Source organism: Ambystoma mexicanum, chromosome 11, assembly GCF_040938575.1.
Source record: "Ambystoma mexicanum isolate Mex_15411 chromosome 11, UKY_AmexF1_1, whole genome shotgun sequence".
Classification (NCBI taxonomy): domain Eukaryota; kingdom Metazoa; phylum Chordata; class Amphibia; order Caudata; family Ambystomatidae; genus Ambystoma; species Ambystoma mexicanum.
Window position 1 is genome coordinate 594726264 of NC_090934.1, and position 18458 is coordinate 594744721.

Sequence of the window (18458 nt, forward strand, 5' to 3'; positions counted from 1 at the left end):
ACCACAAAAGGTCAAAAACCTCAGCTATTTTGCCCTCATGTGCCCCCAGTAGTTGTCTACTTGGGGGTAACGGTTGCCTGATGGGGGGGGTCCCTACTGGGGGCTCAAGCCACTTTTGCCGGGGCTAAGACCATAGCTGGGTGTAGGAGGTGGAAGAAGAAGGAGCAGGAGAGACTTTACTCTTACAGGCTGCGGCTTTGGTTGCGTGCAGGTTACGGCTTTGGTTGCATGTAGAGCATCAGGTGTGCAGAGAGGTGAGGAAGCGGATACGAACGCGTGCAAGGAGACTGGGAGGTCGGGAGAGCCGCGCTTGCTGAAGATGGAGCAACTGAGGGTCCCAGATAGAGAGAGTCCCAGACATCGAGAGAACCGAAGAGGCTCTCGAGACGCCTGAAAGGAGAACCGCTGGGCCGCGCAGCACCTGGAGAGGACGCTGACGCCAGCAACAGTAACCGGCGAGACTCAGAAGAGACGCAGGGCACCGGGGCGCTTCATAGTGTTTACGGCTCCCGCCATTGAGTTACAGGCAGTCCAAGAACAGTGGCATAAGGAGGGGGTGGCAAAGAGTTGGATGTATGCCTAATCAAATTCCTGAATTGGCAAGCTGTGAAAGTGCAAGAAGGATGCAATTCTCCGTTCATGAGAAGTCAATTTGGGGAAAACTGTAACCTGCATTGCCAACAGCCAAGGGGCTATCTAAAAGAAGAAGCATAAACTGATAAGACTGCAAAAAGTGCACAATTCTCCATTTATGAAAGGCCAGTTTGGGGAAAACCTGTATCCCATATTGCCAATGAGAGATCACCTGTAGTTGTAGGAGGTTTCTTTCTGGCAGCAGAGTGAACTAGGAAAGGGACCACTTTAGTCCTGTCAGGCGAGTAGACCAGGAAAGAAACAGTCGAATGAAAGAAATGTGGTTGGGGTTAAAAAAAAACAACAAAAAAAACAAACCTTGCAGAGAAACATTGATAACTACCTCATTTATACAAAGTGCTGCCTCCTTAATAAAAGTAATGGTTGTGTCATCCTGATAAAAGCATTGCATTGGTAGAATACTTCTGATGAATTAAGATTTACTTTGAACCTGAGAAAGACATTTGTTGTGAAGGAAGACAATTGCATTGGTTTATGAACTGGTGTTTTGTGAAAGAGTTATTTACCTTATCAAGAAGGACATTGTGGAAGTGTCACAACCCTCGCCCAAAACCCCCTCTGGCAAACCCATTGGCCAGGTGGAGTCAGGACTCGGGCCTCTAGAGCCTGGCATCCTCTTTAAAAGCCCTCATGGGGCCAGTCCTGGCACGTAAGGCGCTAGGCTCATACACCATGAAAAACAATGTGCTTGAGAACTACTTTATTGTATTGTCAGCCAACACGGAGGCATCCACATAGCTTGTTTCCTAAGAACCAAGCTATGTGGTCTAGTGTTTTGGGTGTGGCAGCCTAGGGACTACTTTACCTGGAATATTTTGTTGGGGCTATTTAAAACACAACCGAGCAAGACAACACGCTTCGCGTTACTTTGCAGCTTGCAACGTGACGCTCACCATGTCCAGCTATTCCCTCGAACCTCAGAGAAGCAGAACTTGCAAGGAAACAAAAGGAACATCATTAGCAGCAGCATCTTGCCTGCAGTCTTCATCTTTAAACACTCGCAGCTACTGAGAACAGCTTCCTCGAATCTGCACGCTTCCCAGACAGAATGACCTGAAAGAGGAAGATAGAGGCAACATTAAAGAAAGCAGTAGAGACATTTACACATTACAAACTGCTGAAAAGGCTTACCTGGCTGGTCGCCTCTCGGCTGGCACCACTCCGGACATTCCACCCGTGCTGAAGAACACTGCGACCTACAAGGAAGGAAAACACAGGTTAGCAAAGGCAAGACTTCGCAGCGCTGCGCATAGCGCTTACTTACCATACCATAGTGCTCGTAATGCGCCATCATTTACAAGCGGGGCTCAACCAAACCAGGTCGCCGTGCTGAAGCTCTGCATACCTAAGGGAGGAAAAAAAAAGACATTTTAAACAAAGAAAGGCATGCAGGATAGCAACAAAACTAAAGAACAGCAATAAGACCTACCTGAACAATATCAAACGGGTCGGCGTCAGTGAAGTAACTGGACCGCACTCGTCCATAAAAGACAACGCGCCCCCGCAAAGAAGGCAGGCCGGAGAGCACGCCTAATTCTACCACAAGGCAGAACCTTCCCCGCAGACCACATCAGGGCAAAGCTGAGAAGCATACCAGCGAGTAACCCGGCTGGGTGGCATCCCTGTGGATACCAGGTGAGCGTAACAGGAATATAACTATTGCTTTAGTTTTTTAACAAGTGTTCATAGAAAAATACATTTTGCTTTAAAAAGTGGAAAGACAGTGGATGGAAGAGACATTGTGTATTGAACAGAACAAATCCTTGTAAAATCAGAACTTGTCTAAAGGCATTCTCGACTTGAACCAGGGAAAGGGAGCCCAACCCTGGTCACAAGGGGTACTTTCTAAAAACCAAGTTTGAACTTTTACACTGGTGTGTTGAACAGAAGAGAGGCAAATATTCCTTATTCATTCATGTTGCATGTATTAGTGTGAGGGTCAGATGAATTTTGGACACTAGGCCAACTTTATTTTGAGCTAGGTAGAGGCATTCTCTTTAGGATAGGGAAAGATAGGCATTTAGCTCACCCTTTTTATTTTAATAAACTGGCAAACTTTGAGAAAAATAAACCTGTCTCGCATTTCTGACCCCTCACAGTGACCCCCCCATGAAGGCTTGAAACTCCTCATCCAAGCTATCCCTTTGTTGTCTGTGAAGGTCTTGGTAGAACTCAGTGAACCCCATTCCAATCTCACTTGTCTCCACCTGCAGCTGCCCAACCCCATCATGGTGTAAGGCTCTTAAGACAGACCTGATTTTATTATATATATATATATATATATATATATATATATATATATATATATATATATATATGGCAAAACGAGGAAAGGGGCGCACTCCAGTTCCCTGCACAACCTTCTAAGCCACTGGTGTTCTCCTCCGACCGGTTTCTGTGCTAATACACATCATCAGGGAGGCTGTCTTAACTTTCAGCTCACAGCAAGTGCAGGTGATGATAATCAGTGATGATTTCTGCTGCAAGGGCTTCTGGTAGATGTAGTCATCAGGTTAGCAAGGAAAAAGCTCACGCCCAATCCCACAATGGAGAAAGGGGGGTGGGGGGGTGAAGAGTAGCCTGCAGTGAGGCACTCCAAAGCCGGGCATGTATCACCCTGGTGCAGCACCCTGTCAGGTCTTGAAGATTCCACCCTTCAAAATCCGGGAAAAATGGCAAGACGAGGAAAGGGGCGCACTCCAGTTCCCTGCACAACCTTCTAAGCCACTGGTGTTCTCCTCCGACCGGTTTCTGTGCTAACACAGCCTCCCTGATAACGTGTACTGGCACAGAAACCGGTCGGAGAAGAATACCAGTGGCCTGGAAGGTATATATATGGTGTAAGTGGGGGCGGTCATACAAAAAAAAGCCAGAATTTCAGGAGTCGGAATTCTGAGGGCGACATTTTGGGCCATTACCAAACTAAATTGTCTATTGTATGGTGTGGCCCCTTTAAGACCAGTGTATTGCCATTTTAAGAACCTGCAGTTAATAAAAAGGACCTTACTGCAGAGAGAAGAATGAACACACTCCTATGCAGGTTACACCTTCACGTGGTGGACACCAACTACAACGAGTAGTTTCAGACAAATGTGACAGGACAATTCTGTGCACTGCAATTGGGTTTTAATTAGTTTGCAGTGAGTGTTCCAGATACACTTGACTTGGTGCAACATAAGATACATCAGCATTTATACATTTTAACCGTGTAGTACCTAGTTTATAGGGAACAAACGTTAATATTTGTAGCATCATTTTATTGCTTCTACATCCCCTAAGGAGTCCTTGCGAAGGAGACTTGAGGACTTAGTGAGGTGATAGCATATTGAACAGCACAAACGTGTCAAAACAATGTAGGGTTGAACAACAACACACACAATAAAACAAGTCAATATGACAGTGTTTCGGCCAAAAGGTGAGCTAAAATGAGCTCTGGTGGTGTGGCCTTCATCAGGACGGGATATTCCATAGACAGAAGTATCCTATGAGGTCGGCTCTTGGGAGCACTTCAGGCGGTTCAGGCGCTCTGCTTGCAGGAACCTTGGCTGTTCCAGTTTTTCCACTGATCCACGTATGTTGGACCGGATAGAGATGCCCGAGCATCACTGCTTGCGTCCTGGTCAGCAGAGTTCCATCCTCTCACACCAGACAATCCTCTTGCACACTGTTCCTCATGGGAGGGTCTGATAAAAAGGTACGTCCTTCCTCGCTCATTATGTTGAATGACCGATAACAGAATTCTCATTCAAGTTCTTAGGAGGACTCTTCATTATTTCACACCACCTCCTCGTCGTTGTCTCAGTACACGTCAAGGAGGTCTTCATTAAGTCATCCCTAACTCTTTCTCATCTCAGTAATTATAGGGTATTCAGTCCCACATGTATACATGGAAATGTGTGATATAGAAGCGAGGGATGAGAAGGTGTACCTCATGGACTATGGGGAGGCAAATGAAGTGTGTGGAGGGTGAGAGGTGCTGTACTGCATTCTCTCTAAATGGTCATCCTGGTCCCAAGAGGGGGGGGGGTGCGTCTCTCCCCATGAGATCCTCCCGCTGTGTAGCACCCCCAGCGGGACTAGCGGTTAGTGGCCTCACCTCCCTGGCATCATGGGAAGGGGCTCACCCTCGGGCAGAAGTGACGATATCTACGGATTGGTCACAAATGGCAATACAGCAGCAGATGAGATTCACCCAACAATGAGCCACTGCCTCCTGTGTCCTCGTACCAGAAACAACCACCTTAGTCTTCTGCTGCCCTTCCTCTCTGAACTGTGGTGTCCCTGTACTCCTCAGGCTCAAACTGAAGCCAAACACACCAATTTTGTCTGTGGTTGTTTAGAGAAGACAGAGTCCGTATGTGGAACGTATTAATCAGTTTTAGCAGTTTTTCCTAACATTTATGTTCAATAGTTGTCATTTCCGGCAAGTACTCAAATGCAATTGTGCCAGTTAGACACAAAAGGTTGAGCTTCAGCACCTGTTGCAATGGGAGGGGATGTGCCCAGCCTTTCGGTTTATACATGTGAGGGATTAAGCCATTAATAAACCACAGATGCTTTTCTAACATAGCTACTGAAAATAAAAGTATGACAAATATAGCATGATCAAAAGTCAAATTAAATGCATAGGAATTTCTTTTTTTATTTTTTTTAAAAATTCTAAAATGCAGAAGAATCAAGAAAGCTAAACTTTCGAATAACCCAGGAGATGATGTATCAAGGAGGAGATGGGGGGGGGGGGGGAGTGGTGAGAACGCCAGGAACAGTACTGTTGAGTAGCGATTAGGCGATGGTAAAGACTGCTATGCCGATTTAAGAAGTTATTTTAAAAAGGTTGCACATAAAGGGTCATTATAAGCAATCAGGGGACATTACAGCATTTTTTAACAAAACATGTTTATTGTACTTGTAATAGCAATTCTATCATACGAGTCAACTTCCTAAGATTTTCAAGAATATATTGTTTATAATATAGGATTTTCACGTAACATTAGTGCCATAATTCAGGTATATTTTAAAATTATTTTCATAAAAAGAACGCGATTATTTCGATGGCTTTTCAAAAGTGAAATTTGTGAACACCATGTGTAGGCATATGTACTCAGAACAAGACTGGAAGTATAGGGTTGCCAGAACAAATGCTAAACTCTTGTTGCAACTCATGAAGAGGACAGTCATATACCAAAGTAACCCATGCCAGTGAGGTTCTCCCTTCTTTTAACTGTTCTAAGCAATGCGCCACCCTGGTACTGCACCGTTTCAACTGTACATTTAGCTAATCTTTGAAACAGATGGCCAAAGTATGACTTTCGGGTTCCGAAAAACTTAAAATATATAAATTAACGAGAAAAAATGCTTTCTTGCGTTCACCAAGCAGGTTAGTGGGAACAGTGCAAGCGCGCCAACAAATTGCAAAGCTCACACAGGTAGAGTCGTCATACTGAACCGTGGTCACGTTACATTCAAGACCTTAGCTTTGAATTGGCCAACAAGCATAATTCACACTGTATTGGCTAACTAAAAGTATCCGATTTTATCCAAATGACTAATGGCAAAATATACTTACATGCCTACATCACATATGATGTCTTGGGTAACAGGCATTTGCAGGAGCTGAGCCAGAACTTGGAACGAATGTAGTAGTGTATCAGACTCGTAGTAGTGGTCTGCACAGCCATATCCACTGTAGAAAGAGGAGATAAATATCCAAATGTAACTGCCAAAACCATTGTACGCCCCTGAGTTAACTGCCACCAACGAAGAACTGTACACACTGGATATTTTGGGTCAAGCATGCACTCAAGCATATTTAAAAACATGCAAAATAAATGTAAACAATAAGAGGTGGTTATTCAAGGATGCATGACCTTCAAATTGTATTCAATCTGTGTGTGGTCCGTAAAATGACACTGTTTAGGTCAGCTCCTACACAAGACAACAATTTCATTTGTTATGCATTTTCCTATCAGTTTATTGCTACATAAACCAGACTGAAAATCCGTGTGTAAGAGATTATAAATTAAAGAGGAATCCGAACCCCCTCTCCTTACGCAATTTTATTGGAATAAAAAATATGAGATCGGCGGGATCCAAGACAAAAGCCACGGTTGAATTGCAGCGCATGGGCATGCAGGTAGGAGGCATGCACAACATGGGAAAAAAGTCCCCAACCTGTAAGTCACTACCTTTCGAAATACAAACGTATTTCTAAGCTCGGTGGGGAGGGGGAAAATATCCCTAAAGGTTGTGATGCTCACATTTTGAAAATGGTTCTGATCGCTGCTGATTAAAGGAACATCGGCCAGCATCGCACATCAATCAATGGAAAGGAATGTAGCAGATGTTAATGCGGATTGATACATCAGGAAACAGCCCCCACATAACTGTCTCTGGGGTATGAGTTCCAGCTAACTGAGTATGCCTTTGATAGGATTTCATTGGTAAAGAGTGTTGTATGGTGCTACTGCTTCCACGTGGATGGAGTCTGCACAACCACATGGTAAAGGGGATAGAGCTCTTGGAGTGAAAGTGATGTACACAGCAGTTCCTGTTCCAGGTAGATGGAACAAACGCGGACATACCCGTTGTTCTGGTAGGAGGCAGAAATCTACTACAATTGCTGTCCGAAAATATAATCAATATTTAGTCAAGCCCCGAGCCAGCAACTAACCCTGAAGAGCATGAGCAAAGAAGTCCTTTTCTATATCTGGATAGTAGAACTGTTAACAATTATGTATGGACTGTAATGAACCAGAAAAAGTCAGACTAGGGCATAAAATTTCAAGGGTGTTTATTTGAAATAAAGAGAAAAATGCCTATCTTCCCCTATTGCTATGAGGGATTTTCGCCGCCTAAGAACTAAATTAAGGCTGATCGTCAATTGTCCAAATCAAAATTAGTCCTCAGTCCCAACCCCAACTCTTATCTGGCCCTACCACTTAAGAAAAAAACAACAAAGATTAACCATAGCAGTAGCCTTTCTCCTCAGGCTTCTTCTGGTCAAAGCTACTTGGGTGTCTCCCAAGTACTGTTTCATCAGTCTAATGTTGGTTTTCAATCATTTATCAAATAAGGGTTCCAGTCCTCTCTTCAGGTTCCATATAACAAGTTTTAAGTCTTCACAGAAATCCAATGGTTCCAGTTCCTGAAAAGGAGAAATGATTCTCTTAGTGCAATTCCACAAACTTGGACATTGTCTTTCAAATCGTTCTTGCTTTAGGATTGAGTAATTGAACCATCCAGATACCTTGTTTTTCCAAGTGTTGAAAAATGTTACTTATTTTTCTAGGGCTCCCGAAAGCCTTCAGGTTCCCCTATTTTTCCAACTCAACAGGGTCTTCCCTTGGGCATCTGCACATGTCCATCGGGATCCCGTAACCCTTTTGATTTTGCTCTGTTTAATTAAGCCCCTTTAGCTTTTGGATTTGCTTAACTCTGGGACATAACCGTCCATCCCTCTCCCTGGCTTTACCTTCTCGGGAGTGCTAGCTTCCCTTTGTCTGCCCAGCTCGACAGTGGTTACACTTCTTGTACAGAGATCAGGGACTTAGTTGCTCCATTGCAGTCTGGTCTCGGCATTGGTTAACACCACCAGGCGAGACGGTCTCTCTGCCGTGTCAGTCTCGGTCTCAGTTTCGGCACCAACGCCCTTCTCAATGCCAGCCTTCCAGCATGTCTCTCTAGGTCTGCTCCCTCTCCAGGCTACCGCTAGCTCTGCAGTTTAGCGGGCTCTGCCTCCCTAGGACGTTCCCACATAAGAGGCTAGCCTCTGGGTAGGATTCTGCCTCCTCCATTCCAGTTTCGTCTCTTTATTCTTGCCACCATATTTCCACAGGGCATGCTGATCTGCATCAGAGGTTGACTTCCCAAGGATCCCAGCATTGCAGTCTACCAAATATCTGGGAGTAATGTTAGTATGTTGGGTATGCCAATCCACAGCAATAATATCAGTCTTTTCTATTCCCATATAGACAGTGTTCTTTGTAGGGAGTTCCCGGGAACGGTCTTGCTTAGCGGGCTCACCGTCCTACCCTCAAAGGGTGCGGCTCACACCTGGGAAGGGACCAATTGCCCAGATTTATCACAATACACATATAAATACACAATATGAAAACAAATATAGCAATTCCTGACAATCTCTTTCCATCCTCCCAAAAGTGTGCACACCTACCCACAAGTCTGGGGGAGTATTATACCAAAGTATCCGATAGTTGTGGCACCGAGGTGGACATATTTTGAAGGCGGTCAGGAGTGAATAATGGTACACAGTGATATATAGAAAAAAATGCACATCCTGAACAAGGGGAAACTGATGGTGTCTCAGGTGTAGACAATATGATCCAAGGACAAGTAGCCACTATACACAGTCTATCTACAAGATTGATTAAAAGTGTGACTTGCAGTAGCGCCGTCAAAAAACGCTGGCCTGGACTAGATCAGTGCAGCCCTGATAACTTCTTGCATGGATAAAATAAGATTGTTGCAGTGTTTGAGTTGATAAAAGGTCCTAAACAGGCCAAGCAGTAAATTAATAGCAATTATGTAAAATGGGACAAACTCACTAGAGTTGAATGATTTCTACAACTTAAGGAAGGCTCTGGGCAGAGTACTCCGAGCAACCAGCTACTACGTACTAGGTCAAGAGCCTTCAGGTGCGGAAAACATCTTGTTGGATGGAGACTGGTACATAGGGCTGCTACTTTCCTGCTTCAACTTATAGGCACATGGAGCAGCTAGCCCTCCCCAAGAAGTTCCCAAAGGGATTCAATTCATCACCAATTTATTTTTTGCACATTTGGTTTTATTTTGTTTTGCAAGAGAATGTGATATTACAACATTAGTGCTTCAAAAGAAAAGAGGAAAAAACAACAACTAGAATACCCCACAAATACCCCCTTCCCCAACCACCCCCTGGTACAGCCTATTCCTTCAATGTTCAGGTTCAAGGGCCATTGTCTGGTGAACCGACTACTTTTAGGCCCCACAGTCCACTCGTCCTCATTACTCCAAGATCACCCTTTGAACGGCACCGGCACTCCTCCATTGCACCTCTTCATTTCTTCACCTCCATACCTTGACACCTTCCCCAGTGAGTTCCATCTCCCTTTACCCCGGCTGCGAGTCTGGAGTCATATCTGGCAATAAAGGGGTCTCACTCCATCTCTATCGGCCCCGGCCTTCCATGGAGTCCCGCTGTGATTCTTTCCATTGTGTAAATGCTTTTGGCCACATTGGCCCACTCTCTTACTAGTTATGCATTTGTTTTTCCATTTGGTAGCAATGCATGCCCTGGCGGCCAGCAGTAAGGATGCTGCCATTTTTGGGCACCTGGAGTATTGCCCATCCGCCGCTTCCATCCCAAACAAAACCAACAGGGTTTTTTTTTTAATCTCTGCATATCCCTTCTAGGTCTGTAATCCATCCAAGGACCTCGTCCCAGAAAAACTGCATCTTGGAGCCCACCACATATGCCAACGATCAGCTCTCCCTTTGCAACCCCTTCAGCACAAGGGACTAGTATCAGGGAAGATATTTGACAGTCTGACAGGTTCAAACTGCCCCCTATGGAGGAGCTTAATCGTGTGCTGCCTATACTGGCAATATAATGATGTCTTAGTAACACCCCTGCAAAGCCTATTCCAGAGGGTCTCATCTACTTCTACACCCAAGTCCCTCTCCCATCGCCCTCTCAAGTGCTCCGTGTCCCCACCTCCAACCCCGACCCCAACCAGGGCCCCATACATGGCTGATATTAACCCACGCAGGGTCATGCACCTATCCAATAACTTCTCAAACGGGGTGAGCTCTACCAGTCTTGTCCATGACATCCAGATCCGTGAGGGACCCTTTTAGCTCCAAGAACAGAAATACTGAAAGTTTGCCTATGGCCAGGGCGTCCTCTAGGTCCGCGATGGCGATGAAAGTGCCCCCCATGAAAAGCTGCCCTATACTCTCTAGGACGGCCTCAAACCATCCCTGAAACCTTCTAGGGTTGGATATGATGTCTCTAACTCCCGGTACCCAGCGGTGACCCAAAGGAGACAGCCACGTAGTGACCCTCTTCATGTCCGCCCTCTAAATGGGGTGATCATGGATTCTCTGTGGCAGTTTGTTCCTGGGTACCCAAAACCATTCCCCAACCGTGGCTGGGCTTAGGTGAAAGTTATCCATTGCCACCCATTGTTGGTCAACCTGAGACCTCAGGTGGGGAATCAGAATTCTAAGCTGGGCCGCCTTATAATAGAGCCGTACCTCGGGAAGGCCAACCTCTCCCATCTCCACTGGTAACGTTAGGGTAGTCCTTGGGATTCTGGCCTCTTCCCCTGCCAGAGGAACCTATGAAGCACCCCCCCTAGCTCCCAAAACAAAAACTCTGGTATGCTTATCGGGAGCATTTGGAACAAATATAGTACCCTCGGGAGGACCACCATTTTCAGTGTGTTGAGACGAGCCAACCATGAGATAGTGAGCTTTTGCCATTTTTCAATATCATCATACATTTTCAGCTTCAGTGGGGGAGAATTGCCATCAAATAGGCTCTCCAGATCCCTAGTGAGATTAATGCCTAGGTACCTCATTGTGGTCACATTAACCTCCAGCCCAAATGGGGTGAACCTTTCAATATCCCTGTCCCTCCCTCTGTCCAAGGGGAAAAAAACGGAAACCTCTCTATTAATCTTAAGCCCAGCCATAGTACTACTGCTCGATCAGTTGGAGAGCAGTCGGTACGGAAACCAGAGGTTTGCTGAAATGGAGCAGCATATCGTCTGCGTATAAGGTGACCTTATATTCCACCCTTCCCCTTTTGATGCCCCTCAACCCTGTGTCATACCTGATCCTCTGGCAAGGGGTTCTATCGACATAGCATACAGTGTGGGCGAAAGGGGACACCACTGCCTGGTTCTCCTCCCAAGCGCGAACCACTGCAAGAACCCCCTGTTCACCATGACTGAGGCCATTGGGGATGTGTACACCGCCAGCACCTCACGAAGGAGCCTTCCCCTATACCAAACTTAACTAAAACCGCCCTGAGAAAACCCCAGACCACCCGATCAAAGGCCTTCTCGACGTCTACTGAAAGAAGAGACAGGTCCCCCCCCTCATATCCTGGGATGCGTGTATGAGATGAAGTGTCTTTCTCGTCGTGTCCGCCCCCTGTCGCCCCTTAATGAACCCCACTTGGTCCAAGTGGATCAAACTCTGCATATACCCTTTCCAGTCTCGTGGCTATCTCCCTAGTATACAACTTATCATACGTATTAAGGAGGGAAATTGGCTGATATGTGCCACATATCCGGTGAGCTCTTCCCTCCATAGGAATTAATGTGATATGAGTGGAGGAGAAGGATTCTGGTGCCCGACCTGTATCAAGTATATAATTGAACAACTTGGTTAAGAAAGGGAGTAGAGCGGGGAGAAATGTTTTGTAGAACCCAGCAGTGTAGCCATCTTCCGCTGTTGCCTTCCCCAAGGATAACCTTGCCACCGCCTTTCTAACTTCCTCCTCCGTTATGGGAGCTTCCAATGCGGAGGATTCTTCCTTGGAAAGTTTGGGCAGATTGATGGGCCCCAGATAGGCGTCAATAGCCTATGCTTTGGAGGAAACCTCTAAGGCATATATCTTTTCGTAAAAGGTTGGGAAAGCTTCTGGAATCCCTCCCCTGTTACACCTGCTGTCCCGTCACTTCCCACAATTTCCAAGACCCACCTATCCGCATGCTGGCCTCTCAGCGGCTAGTGGGGAGTCTGCTTTCTCCCCCTTTTCATAAAACTTTTGTTTCAGGAGGAGCAGGCTACAGATGACTTTCCCCTCCTCCGGGAGTCTAAATTCCTCCCTCTTACTCCTCGCCTCCTGTATGCTCTCCTCCCGGAGGGGTCATGGGCCTTCGCGTCCAGGTGTCTTATCTCCTCCCTCAATCTCTGCTCGACTGCCGCCCTTTCTCTCTTTTTGCGGGCACCTTCCCGAATTAGGATCCCTCTCCATGTGGCCTTACCCACCTACCACACGATTCTCATATCCACCTCCCCATCGTCATTAAGCTTAAAGTATTCCCCTATTTGTTCAATTCTGTGAGGAACATTGTGTTTCCATTACATCTCCATTTGGACCCTTTGTGCAAGATACCCATACACTGTACATCAACCATCACCATATCATGGTCGGACCAGGAGATCGGGATGATCTCAGAGCCCTGTACTTCCTCCAATATATATCATGAGATATAGAGATAATCAATCCGTGCATAGGTCCCATGGGGTGGGGAGTAAAATGTGTTACCCCTCGTCCCCGGCTGGAGGTGGCGCTATATATCCCTCATCCCCCATTCTCCCAATGAGTTATGAAACTCGTGATTTCCAGGGCCCGGCGGCTCCTGCGCCCTATTCCCGAGCCTTTGCCTATCCATGTTCGGGTCTGCCCATGTATTGAAATCCCCCCTGTGGTCAGGTGCCCACATTTTCTACCAGAACGTGAACCTCATCCTTCGAATGTCCCCATGATGCCAGTAGAACTCTTGCTTCCACATCTGACCAGACTTTAGAGATCTTCATTCTGGAACTCTTCTTTACCAGAATACCCAACCCTGCTTTTCTCAGGGGGCCGTAGCCCCAGAACTCTTGGCCGATCTGCCCACAGGGAACCCTTTTTTCCTCCCCCCTGTAGTACTTTGTTTCCTGAGGAACATAACGTCCAACTCTGACCTTCGGAATTCCCTTGCCACCATGGATCGTTTAGTGGGTAAGTTCAAGCATTTCACATTCAGGGTGCCTGCTCGTAGGTGTCCGTCCCGGGTCTATTTCCCGTTGGAATGCTCATGTTATCTCTATCCGGGGGTGTCCCGCACTCCACCTCTGGGACCTCAATGCACCGGCCTGAGCACTACTCAAACCTTTCTCTACCGTCGGAACAGCCCATACCAGTTGGGCTCCCCCCATCCCCCACCCCTCCAAAACCCCCCAAACTCCCCTATTCCCCCTGGCATTCGGTCCCACCCTGTTGACATCACCGGGTGAAGACCGAACCACCTATGGGATCCCCCCCAATGGAGGGCCCCTTCTTTCCACACCTCATATTCTTGAGCCCCCTACTTTCCCCAATTCACACCCAATTGCCTTCCCTACAAATACTATACACTCCACACTTCCTCCACATCCCCATTCATATTAACCCATGAATCTAACTGTCCCCTCAAAAAACATTATGTTATGTCAATTTCTGGAGCGCACGGTAACCCTGCGGTATCTTGGCACCAAAGGAAAGGAGCCGCAGCTAGAACCCAAGCAGAAACTCAGCCTAGAATAAGTATGTTTTTACGGCCTTTCTAAAGGTTAGGTAGTTGCATATTTTCTTAATGGCCAGGGGGAGTTTATTCCTCAACGCCGTTGCTGCTATAGAAAAGGCTCAACCTCCGATCCGAGCCCGCTGGTAAGTGGGAACCACCAGCCGGGCAGCCGAGGCAGAGCACAGTTCCCGGCTAGGATAGTAGCGGAGAAACTTAGCTTGGATATATTCGGCACCCTGCTCATGGAGGGCGCGATGAGCTATACACAGTGCCTTAAAATCAATACGCTGGGTGACCGGGAGCCAGTGCAGCGCTCAAAACACTAGAGATGTGTGTTCCATAGGGCGTGCCAGTATCCACGCGTGCAGCTAGATTTTCAATCGCAGCAACCTTTGGATTACACCCTTCAGTTAAGCCAAATAAAGAGAGTTTCAATAGTATAGCCGAGATATCACCATGGCTGCCACTACAGGTGGACGCAGGGGGCCGGGGATCATAGGGAACACTTTCTTTAAAATTTTAAGTTGGAAGTGGCCAGCTTGGCATACAGCAGTCACTTGCTTGTCCATAGATAGTGATGCGGATATAATTACTCCCAGGTTTTTCACCTTGTTCACCGGCACGGGGAGTGGACCCAATGAGGAAGGCCAGAAAGAGGAGAACCAAAGTGTAGGATCAGGAGGGCAACCCACCACCATCACCTCAGTTTTGTCTCTGTTCAATTTGAGCCAATTGTGCTTCATCCATTCCCCTACGGTCAACAGACACCCCCGCAGGCGCAACAACATCTCAGTCTGATCCAGGTCTAATCGGATCAGAATCGGAGAGTCTTTGGCATACGAGTAGCATCTGACGCCGAAGGAGCGGATAAGACACACAAGGGCCCAAATATAGATGTTAAAAAGAATCGGGGACAGAGAGGAGCCTTGCGGCACTCTACAACTGAGGTGACATGAAGCAGAAAGAAAGGGGGGCATAGAGAGGGTCTGGGTATGATCTGCCAGGAATGAGGTGAACCAGGCCAGTACCTGTCCAGGTATTCCTATCTGGGCAAGACGGGATAGCAGAATGGCGTAGTCGACTGTGTCGAATTCCGCTGATAGGTCTAACAGAATCAGGACACCCACTCCACCCGCGCCACCAGCCTGGCTATAGGATCCTGGACAGCGACCAGTACACTCTCAGTGCCTCTACCAGGTCGGAAACCAGACTAAGCAGAGTCTAAAAGATGAGAAGATTCAAGAAATGTAGAAAGCAAAGGTGACACCTGTGACTCCAAAAGCTTTGATAAGAAAGGAAGAAGTGAGATAGGATGGAAATGAGCCAGAACAGTAGTGTCCAAAGATGGCTTCTTCATACGTGGGATCACCCTAGCCACATTCAGTTCTTGCGGCACCAACCCCGACTGCCATGAGTCATTGATTTCCATCGTAATCTCCAACAGGAGATCCAGGGAGATCTTCATAATAGCCAGAGGGATGGCATCAGAGGGGGAGCAAGATTAGATTTTTTGGATAGTGGTCCAAACAATCTCTTCCGGGAACCTAGGAAACACTGACCAGTTCTTCAGACCAATAGGAGCCACAGAATGGGTGCCATTATTAGTACTGTGAGACATCGGTAGCAGTTGTGGAGATATTCTGACGAATGGTTTCTATCTTGTGAGGTGCCCCCCACTAATGGTGAAGGAGATGTAGAATGAGATGGGCCTGTGGATCCAGGATCTTTCGGACACTCCATTTCCGCTGCTCTGCCACCCCATGATGGCGCGCCATCTCCTGTTGCATCAGGTCCCATCCGCCGGGGGAGTGTTCAGCTTCCTGAACTTCCGCGCACTCATAATACGCCTTTTCCTTGATCCCTGTGTTTGCCATGGTCCTCCGTCCGGCTTCCATTTCCTTGAAGTGTGAGGGGTCTCTCCTGCTCTTATCAAATCGCTCATAGCCCTCTTAATCTCCTGCTCCGAGCTAAGTCTGTATTTGCTCCCGTCCACTTCAAAAGATATGGAAAATGGGAACCCCCACCTGTATCAGATTCCCTTTTCATTCAGCCACTTGGTGAGGGGAGCACAGAGCCTTCTCTTCGAGAGGGTGAGGGAGGACAGGTCCTGGAAGACCGTCACCTTTGCCGAACCACACTTTACTGAACCCTTCTTTCTTGCCTGTTCCAGAATTTAGAGTCCATCAATATAATTATGAAAGTGAACAAGAACGGATCTGGAGCCCTGTGTATCCGCTCAATCTTTACCTCATCAATGGCGTCATTATCAAAGATGAGTTTGGTGATGGCGCTTTGCAAGTCTTTCTTGGTCTCCCCATCTTTCGCAGGCACCCCAAATGACCAGAGGTTATTGCACCTCTCACAATTCTCTAGGTCATCCATCTTCAGGAGGATTTCCTCCTCCCTTCTTTCTACCTCCTTGAGATGCATGTCCATTAGGGTCTCCAACGTGTCCAGGGAGGACTGGTTGTGTTCCACCTCCTCTAATCTTTCCTCTATCTTGTCAACTCTCCTCCAGGAGGGCCGCTACATCCTTTTGGTTGGCGCTGGCATCTTCTCCCATCTGTCAAGGATGGCACTCTATTAAGAGTGGCACAGGGCACCCAGAAAGGGTTTGGGTGGTTGTGCCAAAATAAAGTGGACAGATAAGTACACACACAGCAGAGAGGAAAGAGAACGAAGAGTAGGCAAGAGTAGCAAGGAAAAAGGTACAGAATGAATTCCCTCTTGGGGTGTATGCAGATATAGGAAAAGAGTATTCCACGAACCTTAGGAAATACTCTAGCCTTCTGAACAGTTTGCTATAACAGAGGCCCACACTGTTTGCTCATGGCTTGGAACAGCAGCTATGGGTGTCTGTAATGTAGAAACGAGACAAGGGAAGGGGCAGAGGTTGACTGATGGGAACCAACAGACAAGCTCTGTACAAAAGGGTCTACAAACAGTACAAGAGAAGATACTTACAGACAAATCCAGGAAAAGGAGGTTGATAGCAAACTAGCAGAAGGAAATGAAGGGAAAGTCGTGTAACAGGATTGGATAGCAGAGGACAGTAAGGAACAAGGTTGAGAGCTCAGAGGAGCAGGAAAGCAATGAGCAAGCCCACAGGAGCAGGGCTGTAAGGTAGAGAGCCCAGAGGGAAAGGGCTTAGGGCAGCAGAGTAAAGCAAGCTGCACGGCAAGGAACCCAGAACGGCCGGGCAGCAAGGAGTGAGCCCTGAAGGGCAGGGCCGCTGACCGTAGAAGGTTGCAGAGGACTGTAGAGGGCTGCTAGGCCGAGAACCCAGTGGAAAAAGGTAGGTGGTAGGCAGCGGAGCTTGATAAGCTGCAAAGTAGGAAGCCCAGAGGACAAGGGCTGTAGGCAGCCGGAGTGAGGCAGGCTGCAGAGCAGGAAGCCCAGAGGACAAGGGCTGTAGGCAGCCGAAGTGAGGCAGGCTGCAGAGCAGGGAGCCCAGAGGACAAGGGCTGAGGCTGGAAAGCAGCAGAGCGTGATCGGCTGCAATGTGGAGAGCCCGGCAGGGCAAGGGCGGAGGCTGGAAGGCAGCAGAGCGTGATCGGCTGCAATGTGGAGAGCCCGGCAGGGCAAGGGCGGAGGCTGGAAGGCAGCAGAGCGTGATCGGCTGCAATGTGGAGAGCCCGGCAGGGCAAGGGCGGAGGCTGGAAGGCAGCAGGGTGTAGCAGGCTGCAAGGCAGGAGCCTGTCAGGATACTGGAACAAAAAGCAGGTGATAGCAGGAAGCAGCATACAATGTTTGTAGCTCAAAGCAAAAAGGTGCCGGAAGGACTCTCAATGCAAGAGACTGAGCTCTCGCAGGCAGCAGCCTTTATACTGCCCAGCCCAGCACAGAGGCAGGCTAATTGGTTGCACCTGTCTCAGCACACCTGCAGACAATCGGCCACCTCCCTCTCTGTTCCTGAGCTGGTGGACGCATAGCAAATCCCTAGGGCTTCTGGGGATTGTAGTTCTGATGAAGAAAAATAGGAATAGCCAGGAATAGATGGTTATAGCCAAGTGCATTATGGTAAGTGTAGTTTTCTGGAAAAAAATAAAAAAGCACCAAAGTCTTGCAAATGGGAAATAAAGTCCAAATAGTGAATAGCGGTTGATCCAAGAATTTTCTGTAGATAAATGAATAACAATTTGTCCATATTGATCGCCAATGTATGCGCCCATGGCGCAGGCATGACACCATCTTTGACTCTTAACCTTGGTCGTGCATTCTCTCCTCTGGGGCTCATGGGGTGTACTCAAAGGGGGCCAGCTTCTTTCTTGCATCTATGCACCTTGTCCCCTCACTACGCCCGTGCTCTTGGTTCCATGGGGCAGCAAGTCTGACCTCAGATGGTGGTTACCGTGCCCCCCCCCTGGAACTGATGAGACTGTCCGGCGGGGGGGTGGGGGGTGGAAGGGTTTACGTCACAGGTCTAGGGCCAGATATCGGACACAAACACCTCCTTGAGGTCTTTATTTACTGCTGGGGTGGGGGGCTCCTATGGTATGCAGGTGGGTGTCCTTTCTCTTGAAA

General features: G+C 47.6%; 1 protein-coding gene across 1 annotated transcript in view; it reads right to left on the reverse strand.

Annotated features, from left to right (window-relative positions):
• NADSYN1 (NAD synthetase 1) overlaps positions 1 to 18458 on the reverse strand; it is a 1375099-nt gene that overhangs the window by 1173562 nt on the left and 183079 nt on the right. Inside the window, exon 3 of the mRNA XM_069623454.1 lies at positions 6221 to 6337. Coding sequence (XP_069479555.1) covers positions 6221 to 6337 — 117 coding nt within the window. The remainder of the gene's footprint in view (positions 1 to 6220; positions 6338 to 18458) is intronic.